General features: G+C 41.1%; 1 protein-coding gene across 4 annotated transcripts in view; it reads left to right on the forward strand.

Annotated features, from left to right (window-relative positions):
* Positions 1 to 12391, forward strand: part of KLRG1 (killer cell lectin like receptor G1) — a 43672-nt gene that overhangs the window by 15546 nt on the left and 15735 nt on the right. Inside the window, exons 4-7 of one of the 4 annotated variants that reach the window (XM_064479025.1) lie at positions 700 to 800; positions 1153 to 1252; positions 11625 to 11693; positions 11825 to 12002. In XM_064479025.1, coding sequence (XP_064335095.1) covers positions 700 to 800; positions 1153 to 1252; positions 11625 to 11663 — 240 coding nt within the window. In that variant the 3' untranslated portion in view covers positions 11664 to 11693; positions 11825 to 12002. Of the gene's footprint in view, positions 1 to 699; positions 801 to 1152; positions 2318 to 11624; positions 12003 to 12391 lie in introns of those variants that run through there. The other 3 variants (XM_064479024.1, XM_031444146.2, XM_010990798.3) reach the window with 3 other exon arrangements.

Raw genomic sequence — 12391 nt, forward strand, 5'->3', positions numbered from 1 at the left:
TTTTCTTTCAAAACAAGAGATACCTACCTGGTGCTCCATTCAATCAAGCAGAAAGTTGCAATGGAAGACAGAGATGTAATATGTATCTTATCTGTCACATTGTAAGAATGCAGTTATACCCATAAAGTTCAGTTCTAGGAAGAGCTCCGCTCTGCAAACAACAAATCTCTAGAATCAGAGTGTAAAAGAGAGAGAGTGATTTGGAGTTGGTGGTTATTTTACTCAGCTTCGGCTGCTATAAACTATGGGGGGGGGAAGGGGTTAAACCACAGGCGTTTGTGTCTTATAGTTCTGGGAGCTGAGAAGTCCAAGGTCAAGATGCTGGCAGATTTGGTTTCTGGTGAGAAACTTCTTCCTGGCTTGCAGATAGCAGCCCGCTTGTTCTGTCCTTATGACGGTGGTGGAGAGAGACTGAGCTCTGTTCTCTTATAAGGATGCTAACCCCATCAGTCATGAGGGCCCCACCCTCATGATGTCATCTGAACCTCATTACTTCCCAAAGGCTCTACCTCTAAAATACCATCACATTATGGTGTCAGAGCTTCAACATATGAATTTTGGGGGGACACAAACATTCAGTCCATAATAATGGTGATGAGAGAGGGTGTAGGAATAAAGGCTTGACCGTGACACCAAATCTCTTCTTTGACTTTCTGCATTTTTCTTCCCTTTTGTCACCTTCTTTGACCTCTCCCTTAGTTCCAGCTCCCAAATTTCCTCACTCAGGACTTTTACTGGATTGGTCTGAGAAATAATTCTGGCTGGAGATGGGAAGATGGATCAGCCCTAAACACCTCAAGGTGAGGAGCTTCAAAAGAGTGGGGGGAAAAAGTGAGAGAGAGAAGGATAAAGAAAAGGGAAGAGAAATGATGTGGTTGGGGAAATAGATCAAGGATAGCAGATGGAGGGCGAGGAAAGGGTGAGGAAAGGAGACAGGGAACAAGGAAGGAAACCCAAACCCACAAACCCCAGAACATCAAAGGATGACATTTAAAGAGGATAATGAGCAATTTTTATTCTACTGTTTCAGGAGCTGGATGAATTGGGGTCTGAACAGGGGAAAGAATTTGCTCATGTTTTATCCCTTCATGCCTTATAACTCCTTTACTCTGCATGTCACCGTGAGTGATTGATTTTTCTCATTTCTTACAGAATTCTTTTAAACAGCTTAGTACAGAAGTGTGGGACCATCAGCAAAGAGTATCTCCAAGCCTCTAGCTGTGAAGTTCCTTTACCGTGGATCTGTCAGAAGGTCAGGCTGTGATGACTGGTCAGGCTGTCATATGACTCCCTACAAAGAGGGAGCTGGCCCCTGGGTGTCAGGCTACCCATGACTCATGGCTTGTGCAAGCTACCCGACTACGATGCGCGTTAGATGTAAGACGAGTGCAGTCGCCCTGGGTTGATGGTATATTGCTGGGCTCTCTTTGAGAGTATTTAGATATTATCTTAACAGTTCGCAGACTGGATGTAGGCAAATTTGTGAAACAGAGAAGGTTTGTTTTTAGTATTTCTCACTCTAGTGACTACCCCTGCCTCCTGCGTCCTCATCATCTCTGCCAAAAATGTACTTTTTTCCTGTTATTTTCTGAGCTGACGAAATCTGTGCAGACATGTACCAACGCCAGTGTACTAGAGGGTTTTTATGCGTGCTAGTGGGTGGACATGCTACTTCACCCTGATAGTATATTTTGATTCAAATAGTGGTCCTTTGCAGATAAAGCTGTGTTCTGAAGAATAATGCCGGATGGTGAGAAAACAGGTTGTGGAAAGTAGATGAGAGTAAAGTGGTGCTTTGATTCTCAGCGCTTCACACTTACACAATTGCCTTGACTCTCAGAAAAATTTAATTTTTCTCTGAGAGTGCGTAGGCGGGGTTGAATAAACCAACCCGTGACTACCTTTTCCATGTGATGAACGTGATTTGCATTTTAATTTCACAACAGTGGTCAATCTGGTAAGGCATTTTTATAGAGAAAAATTAACGGAGGCAGCTTATGTGATTGATCCCCAAATTATCTTAGGCACGCATGCCTCAAAAATGAGAAAACCGTTATTGTTTCTCTTTAGTAGGGTTTGGACACAGATAAGGAGGGAAGGCGTTGTTTAAAGGTACAGGAGGGAGTGACGAAGGAGACCGTAATTCTGCTCTGTCGATGACACTGGGTTGCGATGTTGACTTGTCTTTCTCTTTTGTAGTATTTTTAGGACGTGGACTGTGTCTTAGCCACCCTTGTATTCCAAACACCTAACATAGTGCTTGCATCAGTGAATATTAAATACATGAAAGGATAAATAAAAAAACCATTTAAAAATTCTTATTCTACTTGTTTCTGTTAGCCCACAAATTAATTAGAGGAATTAAGAGCAAGAAACGCAGTATATCCTAATCTCCCCTTAACCCTACTCATGTGAGCATTCAGTCACTGGCTCTAAAAAGGCAAAGGGCCTACTTCATCTAGATATAGAAACTGGAATTTCTCTATCAGCACTCGCACCCCACAGCTGTGATCCCACAGCTGCATGAACGTTGTGCAGTAAGCTTATCCAGGACATGCCGTGTTTAGAATAAGACATTTTTTAAAGATAATAAGAGACCAGTAACAAAATGAGAATGAAGAAAATCCAGAGGGGGAAATCCTCCATAGGGGTCACAGCTATGAGGTGTCTGAGGGTCAGTAAGAAAAGTGAAAATAGTAAAACTGTGTAATATAGCAAAAACCTGGACTCTCGTCCATTTTGTTATTTTGCTATATTACTGTACTTTAGTAAATAGTTTTTGGACCACAGGTACAGTGATCAGAGTTCCTCAGACCATCTCCGTCAGTCCATATATACCTCTGTCCAGTTCCGTTCACCTTCCCCTTCTTCCTGGATCCCCCCTTCATTCCTCTTCCCTCCACAGGAGTTTATTTTGATATTTGAGACATTCCTTGAGCTCATTTGTATCCTTAAAAAATACATAGTTTTCTTCTTTATTTGTTTCATGTTTAATTAAATGTTTTTTCCATGTATCTCATCACACTACTTTTTCCACTAGCAGCAGGCTTTTGAGGTCCATCCTCATTGCGCCGCGTACACATAATTCATCCTTTGACTGCTGCCGAGTCCCCGTTTATGTTCCCGTTCCCTTCACGCGGACGCCCAGTTTGCCTTTGTGCCCCCACCGTCACAAGCAGTGACGGGATGAGTGTTCTCTTGTGCGTCCCTGCTCCCAAGTCTTCTGCGTCTCAGGAAATGGCCCTGCCATCCACTTGGTTGTTCACATTCCAAACTGAAGAGCTTTCTGATATCTTTCTTTTTTTCCCCCACTCACTAGTGCATCAGCACATTTTCTCATCTCTACCACCGAAGTGTGTTCTAAATCTCATCACTTCTCTCCATCTCCACTTTTAACACAAAAAGCCACAGTGGTTGGTCACCTAGCTTACTTACTGTGACAGCTTCCTTTGTCACTGCCCCTCAAACTGGTTTTACTGAGGTACAACTGACACGCAATAAACTGAGTATATTTAAAGAGTTAAGCGGGCTAAGTTTTGACGTAGTGGATATACCTGTGAAACTGTCGCCTCAATCAAGATATCACTTGAGTGAATATATCGCTATATAATCTTCATGCATTTTTGTAATTCCTCCCTCTCTCCTCTCTGTCATCCAAGACTCTTCCACCCCAGGGACCCCTGATCTACCTTCTGCCATCCTAGTTTTACAGAGTCTTTAAATATGTACTCTTTTTTTCTGGCTTCTTTTGCTCAGCGTGATTATTTTGAGATTAATCCATATTGTTATGTGTATCAGCAGTTACTCCTTTTTATTGCTGAGGTTTTGTGATATGGATGTGCCACAATTTGTTTATCCATTCACTTATTTATTTATTTTTAATTAGGTTTATTCATTTATTTCTATTTGGAGGAGGTACTGGGGATTGAACCCAGGACCTTGCACAGTCCACCACTTGAGCTATACCCTCCCCCCTCCATTCACTTATTGACGGGCATGCAGATAGTTTCCAGTTTTGGGCTATGAAAAATAAAGCTGTTACGAACATTTGGATATAAATCTTAGTGTGGAGAGAGGCCTTCTTTTTCCTTGAGTAAATACTTAGGAGGTGGAATGGCGGATCATATGGTAGGTAAATGTTTAACTTTTTAAGAAACTGCCTAGTCCAAGATCACAGAGATTGCCTTTATGTTTTCTTCTTGAAATTTTATAGTTTTAGATTTTGCATTTGGGTCTGTGGTCTATCATGATCTAACTTTTATATATGGTATGAGGTATGGGTTGAGATCATTTAAAAAAATTCTTAAAGATGTCTAATTGTTTCAGCACCATTTATTGAAATAACTACCCTTTCTAAAATTGAATTTCCTTGATACCGTTGTTAAAAATCAGTGAACTTATACATGCAGGTGTATTTCTGCATTTTCTCTTTTGTTCCGTTTATTTTTATGTCTTATTCTTTTACTTCTACTCCAGCGTAATTTTATACTAAGTCTTGAAATCAGGTCATATAGTCCTCCAACTTTGTGATTTTTCCTATAGATTTTAGATAGATATACCGTATTCACATGTCATTTTGTACGTGCTGAGTCAGTGGGTACTTTCAAATGGGCCCATCAGTTTAAATTCTCCAGGAACATATGAGTTAAAGGGCCTATTTCTCTATATCCTCATCAAGCAAAAATGAAGTGAACCACAGGCTCCTCAAGATCATGGTGACTTCTCACTCCTGGCTTTGTCCTGAAAGGGTGATGAGTTTTTACTTGGGCGGTCTTTCCGTTTCTTCACCGTGGAACATGTATAAGACAGATGTTTCCCTTGCTAGTAATGATCTTCTCTCATGGCAAAACTTTGATGATGATAAAGTCTTTACTTCTGTGTTAATATTGAGATGGGAAGGAAGTGAAGGGGAGGGGAGAAAACTCCCGTGCTGGCACCCAGGAGGGAGCGTGAAGGGGGTGGGATGAGTGCGAAGGAAGGAGTGATTTTCAAGGTGGAGGGAGCACTCAAAGACTGAGATGCTACAGAGACATAAGGTAATGTAATGGGAGACAAGTATTCAGTGGAATTGGCAATCTGGAGGTCACTGTTCATAATCCATCGTTGACGTGCTGCTGGAAGATGTGAAATTTCAGTGAGTTCATTTTGAGAGGTCATCATTTTTTAAAAACCAGTTGGGTTGTAGTTAATGCAAAGAAGCGTGGGAGTATTCTGGATAAAGGACCATAACGTAGGGTGATCTGTTTTCCGTGTACAAGGATTACATCCACCCCGGATAAGGTTTATTGGGAGGGGCAGTGAGAGGATGGTCGAATTGTGGGGTCCCGGATCAGGGTGGAGCCAGATACCTGCTTGGGCAGGTGCCAAGGACAGGCATGAACTTTTCCTGCTGACTCAGACTAGACACTGATGGTATCTCCTACCTCATCACTCCTCCTGCTTTTGGCCTGGTCAGTCTGCAGACTTGATACACTGCTAGCAATAGATTCTGAAGAATTGTTTGTACGAATGCACAAAGAACCTCATTATACTTCTACAGTAGGGAAAATTAGAAACAATTCAAATGTCTGTCAGTATCAAAAATGATTGAATAAATAACCTCCTCTTTTCCTTTCTTTCTGTTTTTCTGTAGAACAAACCTTTTAAAATGAGAACTTTTTATCTTTTAACCTGTATAACTAGAAAACAGTGATCAAGACAGAAGCAAGCCAGTCTGCACCTCCGACTCAACGGTCGAGCCTGATCGTTGGCGAGCTGGCTTGGCCTTGACAGTGTGTGAGAGTGTTCGCCGGGGCTTCTCTGAGTCCATCCCAGGCGGAGGGTTAGTTGGTTCCGTTGCTCTGGGCTTGGAAGCTCAGACTGTCATCGTGCTGCTCCATTTGTGCTTTGGATTACCTGCTTGATGCGCCTTTTCTCCTTTCCCCGCCACCTCTTTTAAATATACTCTTAAAAGGTGTGTTTTCTTTCTTTGCTCCCCCAGAATAGGTCCTCCCTGTCTTCCAAAGGACCGTGTCTTGGGTCACCTGGACATAGGATCGGTGACTTCACTGCACACATTCCAGGTTTTGTCATAGGTGCTGAGACTGCTTCAGAGTTTCAGCCTTCTTAGCTACAACAGCTGCTGGGACCCGGGGCTGCCCTCACCAGTGTGTACCCAAACTGTTAAATACATGATGTCTCGCCAGGGATTGGCAAGAATGTGCTCTGTAGATCCCTAGTCAAGAGCTAGCAGGTTTTCTCCCCTTAGTTCTTCCTATTTTTCGCTTAAGTAATTTTTAATTTTTCTTGACTTGCAAGACCCTGCATGACTTGTAACCAACTGTCTGCATCTAAATGCTACTGGCTGTGACAGGTACAGAATGCACAAATGCCTTCCTGAAACCTACTAGTCACACTGGTTCTTTGTATGGCCACATGCTACAAATTTTTCCTTAGAAAATGCTATGTCCCCTCTTGAGAGCAGCAGGGTTATAGTGGGAAGAGCACCGATGCTGGAGTCAGTAAGACTAACCTTTATTCAAATCCTTTTTCTAATAATTGCTGTGTGACTTTAGGCAAAATGCTTAGCTTCTCTGAGCCTACATTAAGCCATACTATATGATCGTTCTATCTAAAAATAGCCAATCTCCTAACCCTCTGTGACATCCACTTGTTTAGTTGCTTCAAAGCTCTTGTCACAGTTTGTGATTCTCTTCTTTATGTGCTACTTCTTTCAAATTGTTATTTACTATGTTTTGAGGATGTGCATGCTCACAGTATAAACTTCAAAAGTTATAAAAAAAATACAGGCGTGAAAAAAGAGTGTCTGCTCCCACCTCTGATTGCTTGCTCACCCATTTCCTTTTCCTGGAGAAAAATACTGTTGACTTTTTATGCTCTTTCCCAGATATAACCTATTTACCCCCCACCACACACACAAATTCACCACAAGTTGTAGCATAGTATACACACTGTTCTGAGCTTTACTCCTGCCAGCCCCAATTAACACTTTATCTTGAATCTTTCTATGTTTATACTCATTAGAATTGCCTCATTCTTTTTCGTGGCTGGATGGAATTCTATTTTATGGATTTAACCATTTGTTTAGCTAGTCTCCTATTAATAGAAGTTTAGGTCATTTCCTCTCCTTTGCCTGTACAAACAGTGCTGCAGTGACTATATTTCTACAGATGTAACTTTGTGCTTTTTTGAGTGTTTCTAGACATGCCAAATTGCTCTACATAAATCTACAGGTTTACTCTCCCACCGGCAATGTATCATAGTTTCATTTTCTCGACATCTCCACCAATGCAGTTTTTCATCAAACGTTTTGATCTTTACTAATTAGAGACATGAGAAGTGGTTCTCATTGTGGTTTTAATTTGTTTTTCTTTTATTAAGAATTACAGCGAGCATCTTTGCACATGCTTCCGAGCCTTCGTATTTCCTTTGCTATGAACTGACAGTTCATTGCCTTTATTATTAAAAAAAAAAAAAGGGTGATAACGATCTTTTCCCAAATAATTTGTAAGAAAAAGTTCTTTATATGCTAAATAAATTAGCCATTTGTGTGTGATACAGGCTGAAAATATTTTATCTTGTTTGTAACTTTTCTCTCTATAGCATTTGAAATCCTCCATTCTCCATTCTAAGATTGAATTCAGGGAAAGTATAAGACAGCTGACTTCTAGTGAGAGGCATAGTTATCGAAACACTAGGAACTAACTGGAATCGGCATTGTTGTGTCACGAGGATGGAAAATTAGTGCATTTGCTAGTGAAACATTGAAATGAGCATAGTGATGACACTGACGAAGGCTTGTGCAGGAGGCTTAACAAATCTGGAGCGTATGCACTACAGATATCCACTGACAGAGTCGGGGGCTCATCGGATATCCCTGGACTCAGAAACAGAGCCACGAGTGGCAAACATTGTGGACAGGCTAGTACAGCCTAGCATCTTTAGAGATACAAAATTCTGGGTAGAGCTTACGTATGAATAATAGATTTTAGTGAGAGTGGAAAAACTTCCCCAGCGATGGAAGTAATAAAATGTTAGAGACTTTTTTTCCCTCTGGTCTCAAACTTTTGGCTGAAACCCAGAGCTGAGAATAGTAGGTGATGAGAAGTCCTGTATTCCAGAGAGTCCTTAGACACACCCCGTAGGACTCTCCAAACTGGTCTGGGGACACTTACCAACACGCCTTATAAAGAAAAGTTCAAGACCAACTACAGTGGCAAATTTTTTGAAAATTTGTGGATGAAAAGATTGCTAGCGTGTTTCCCCTCCTTCTGCCCAGGCCAAGTGAGGAAGGAAACTAGAGGGCATCTGCTTGCTGGAGATAGACACAGAGTTTTACTCTCTGGCTCTGTGCTGCTCAGCTGTGGAAACTTGTAGATCTGGGGCTGACGGAGGAACAAGGGAGCGCTCAGAAGAACTTGACCTAAGTGCCGTGTTGTAGACGGCATAGAAACTGCTGTCTGGATATTGCTTAGAGAGGTCTGTTGGTGGGAAGCCAGCAGAAACTGCCCCTGATGAAAGGGTAAGGAAGGCCAGATGCAGTGGATGCAAGCTGCCATTTCATTGTTTGTTGAGTGGGTATAGGACCCTGCCTGGGCCCAGAGGAAGTGTGAGAAGGCGGTAGGCTTTGTGTTATTTGCAAAGGGCTTTATTCAAGAGGACTTCCTGCCAGGCACGGAGACCTCAGAAGAAAGCGGTCATGTGGAACGTTTCACCACAAGTTGAGATTTAAGGTAAAGTTAAGAGAGCCTTCAGAGAGCATGTCACCAGTTTCAGGGAACGGTGTAGTGCAGGAATTCCTCAGGGGTGTATCCATCTGTGTGTGGGATCTCCTAAAACCCATGCAAGTGCCCCATGAGTGATAGCTAGTATCTGGGTATCATGTCTGTCAGGGTTCAACAAGAGAAGCAGAACCAGTAGGAGATATATTTTTAAAAATGTATTGCCAGGAATTGGTTTATGTAATTGTGGAGCTTACTAGGCAAGTCCAAAACCCAAAGGGCAAGCCGTCAGAAAGGGCGGACTAGAGTTCTTCAGCAGAGGCAGACACTGCTGACCACAGGCGGAATCTCTTCTTCATCAGGGAAGCTTCAGCTCTGCTCTTAGGGCCTTTCAACTGATCGAATCAACCCCACGCAGATTATAATAATCTCCCTTGCTTGACGTCAACTGATTATAGACTTTAATCACATCTACAAAATACTTTCACAGCAGCATCTGGACTAGCGTTTGAATAACTAGGTCTGTTCCCTAGCCAAGATGACATGTCACATGACCCTCACAGGTATCATCCACACAAAATGATGGCCAGATAACAACAGTACCAGAGAGAAAGACTCTGCCCCTTTCTTCTGAGGCTGGAGGCCTGTCTCACTTCCCTGCTGTTGGTCTGTGGAAACAAGAATCAGAACTGAGAGGAATGTAGGCAGAAATTTTGAATCGTTTATAAGATTGGCAGTTTGATTTAGATTGGATTAAACTTTTCAGGTATCAATTTGTGTACACAGAAATTGAGGATTGACAAAACGGTCTTATTTGGTTTCTGCACCTGTATAAATTTAGGGTTTTTTTTAATTAAAGATTTATTTCCCTATCACAGGACCTTTTTCTCTGTTTCTTCTTTTTCCCTCAAATCATCCACTTTAAAAGCATCTGTGATAATCTCATGCGATTTTAAGTGGCCCTCTTGTGGTCAGAGTCGATGATTGCAGTGGTGTAGCAGTTGCTAAGGCACTCAGCCCAAGGCCTTTTCAGAGGGTACTGAGTTAAAGACACACCTTCAGGTTTTTGTTCATTTGTTTGTTTTGTTTTTAAATGGCCAATCATTGGTACAAGCTGTTATATCCAGTCACTAGGGGAAAGAATATTTTCTTATTACCTTGATTCTAGAAAAATTATTGCATTATTTTGACTTTACTCAGATACAAATAGTTCATTTATGATGAGTCATTTCCCTTGTCGTTGTACATTTTCAAGATAAAAATCTAGGATCATTTGTTTAGCAAGATTACCTGGTACTATTCAGGTCACTGCTGGTTGTGGACACTAGTCCTAGAATGATAGTGAGTAAGAACAAAAAACAGTCAACATTCAGTAGCAAGGGAAGTGGAAATATCAGTAGTAGGAGGCTCATTAGTGAAGAAAAGTACAAAAGTGGATAAAACAGAAATACATTGTATTTTTAATTAAAAGGTGACATTTGATTATAGAAAACTAACCTTTTTGAAAAAAGTAGGAGACAAAGGAGAAGTAGGGTAGAATCAAGTGCTAATCTTGTTATCATCATAAAATGGTTCATAGGCACATGTACATAATTCCAGTACATGGTGCAGAATTATCACAGAGCCACAGACACAGTGCTAGATCCTCAGGCCTTTTCTGTCCTTAAAGAATAAAGTGTAATTTAACCCCCCCCAACACATTTTGAAAGACAAAAGCCATGATATCCATTTTTCTGTTTAAGTGCCTTCCGTGTTGGGTTATCCAGGTCAGGAAATCCTTCCTTAGTGTTCTGTGGAGAACACTAGGATGGAAATTAGGAGATTTTTCACAATTTGACTGATACATAGCAATGCTGTATTTGGAGTATCAGCTAGCTTTTCTGTTCTGTGCCTCCCTCCCATGCCTACGTCTGGCCACTCAGTATTCCTAAAACTTTCCTTCACTTAGCGTGCATTTTGCTGAATCACTTTCATACCCCACGTTCTCATATACAGTACTGTGTTCTGTGTCATCATCTGGCTGCTAGTGATGCAGCATTTTCTAAAAGAGTTCCGCACTATTGTCTCTGAGATTGTTTGCCAAGCTGACAACCAGTCTGTAGGTCTTCATGCTAACACTTCTTTGATCTTACCAGAAGTTGTCAAAAGAGGGTTTCAGTTTTCCAGTTCCTTTTTCAGGGTTTCAGAATTCCAGTTCCTTTTTCAAATGACTCATTGACTGAAACGTTGAGAGATTAAAGTTGTTCAGCGGGAAGTTCAATGGGAAAACAACCAAGTTCATCCATGAAGGAGGAATGATGACTGCATCATGGCATTGCCCACCTGATAGCAAGTGTGTAAAATACTGTGGCAGACTGTCTTCCAAAGATGGCCTCGTGTCTCCCATCAAACATACTCCTTGGAAACAAATGAATGCCTCTGCTGAGGTATAACTGATTTACTGTAGCTATTTGAAGTGTACAACTTGATGAGCCACATGCTCTTTTACACTGTGTCCCTGCCACTTCCCCATCAAGAAGCAGGGTCTCTTTTCCTTACTCTTGATTCTGGTTTGAATATTTGTTGCACTTATCCTTTCTTTGTCTCGCCATCACTTATTGAGTGTGTAGGGCAGATATCTTGTCTTGTAAATTCAGATTTCTTTAGGGGCTATCACTGAGGAGTGGTACCTAATAACTTCACCTCAAAACCCCATTCACACCTGATTTAGATTGTGAGATCCTAGACCATCCATAGTAAGAGGAGACTTCTCAGGGAGAGGCTAAGTGTATTTTGTATATGAGGGACAGATGTGATTTTGTAGTCAAATGACAGATTTAGCAAATTGTGTTTCCAAAGATGGCTACAACATTACCTCCAACTATATTCTCTTTTATAACGTGATCTTGCTTCTCTTCCCTCAAGAGATGGAGTCTGCTTCACTTTCTCTTGAATACAAGCTGACCTGGTGATGCTCTTTCTCAATCAAATGTGGTAAAAATGATTCTACATGACTATTGGGACTAGTTCATAAGTAACATTTCAGCTTCTGCCTTTGTTTCTTGGAACTCTTACTCTTGGGGGCTCTGAAATGCCATGTAACAAGTCCAGGTATCCTGTTGGAGAAGCCACAAGGAAGAGCCCAGAGGCTAAATGGAGAGGGAGAGAGGCCAAGCTGTCCAAGAATTCCAATAGAGCCTTCAGATGATCCCAGTCCCAGCTGCTATCAGCCTGCCATTTCATAAGAGTCCCCTAGCAAGACTATCATAAGAATCACTTGGATAAGCCCAGTCAATCCATGAAACTGTGAAATATAATAAAATTGTTGTTTTCACTTATTGGATTTTGGGGTGGTTTGTTATGCAGCAGTAGATAAATTAAAGAGGTATTATCCACTGCAAGATGTGTCCCAATTTCAGGGATGTTAATGTGAAAAATGTGCACTTCATAATTGATGAAATTGATGAAATACAAAAAGACAAAAAAAAAAATACAAAAATACAAAAAAATTCATGCAAATTGCATGAATAAGTACTTTGTAGAAGAAGCAATCCTAATGGCTAATATAAAGAGATGCTCCACCTCTCTAGTAATCAGAGAAGTAGAAATTAAAACAATCAAGAAATAAGACTTCTATTTTAAAAAGTGCAAGAATTAGAAAGTTAGATAAATGTTGGCAAGAAAATAGTAGA

This window comes from Camelus dromedarius, chromosome 25 (assembly GCF_036321535.1).
Source record: "Camelus dromedarius isolate mCamDro1 chromosome 25, mCamDro1.pat, whole genome shotgun sequence".
Classification (NCBI taxonomy): domain Eukaryota; kingdom Metazoa; phylum Chordata; class Mammalia; order Artiodactyla; family Camelidae; genus Camelus; species Camelus dromedarius.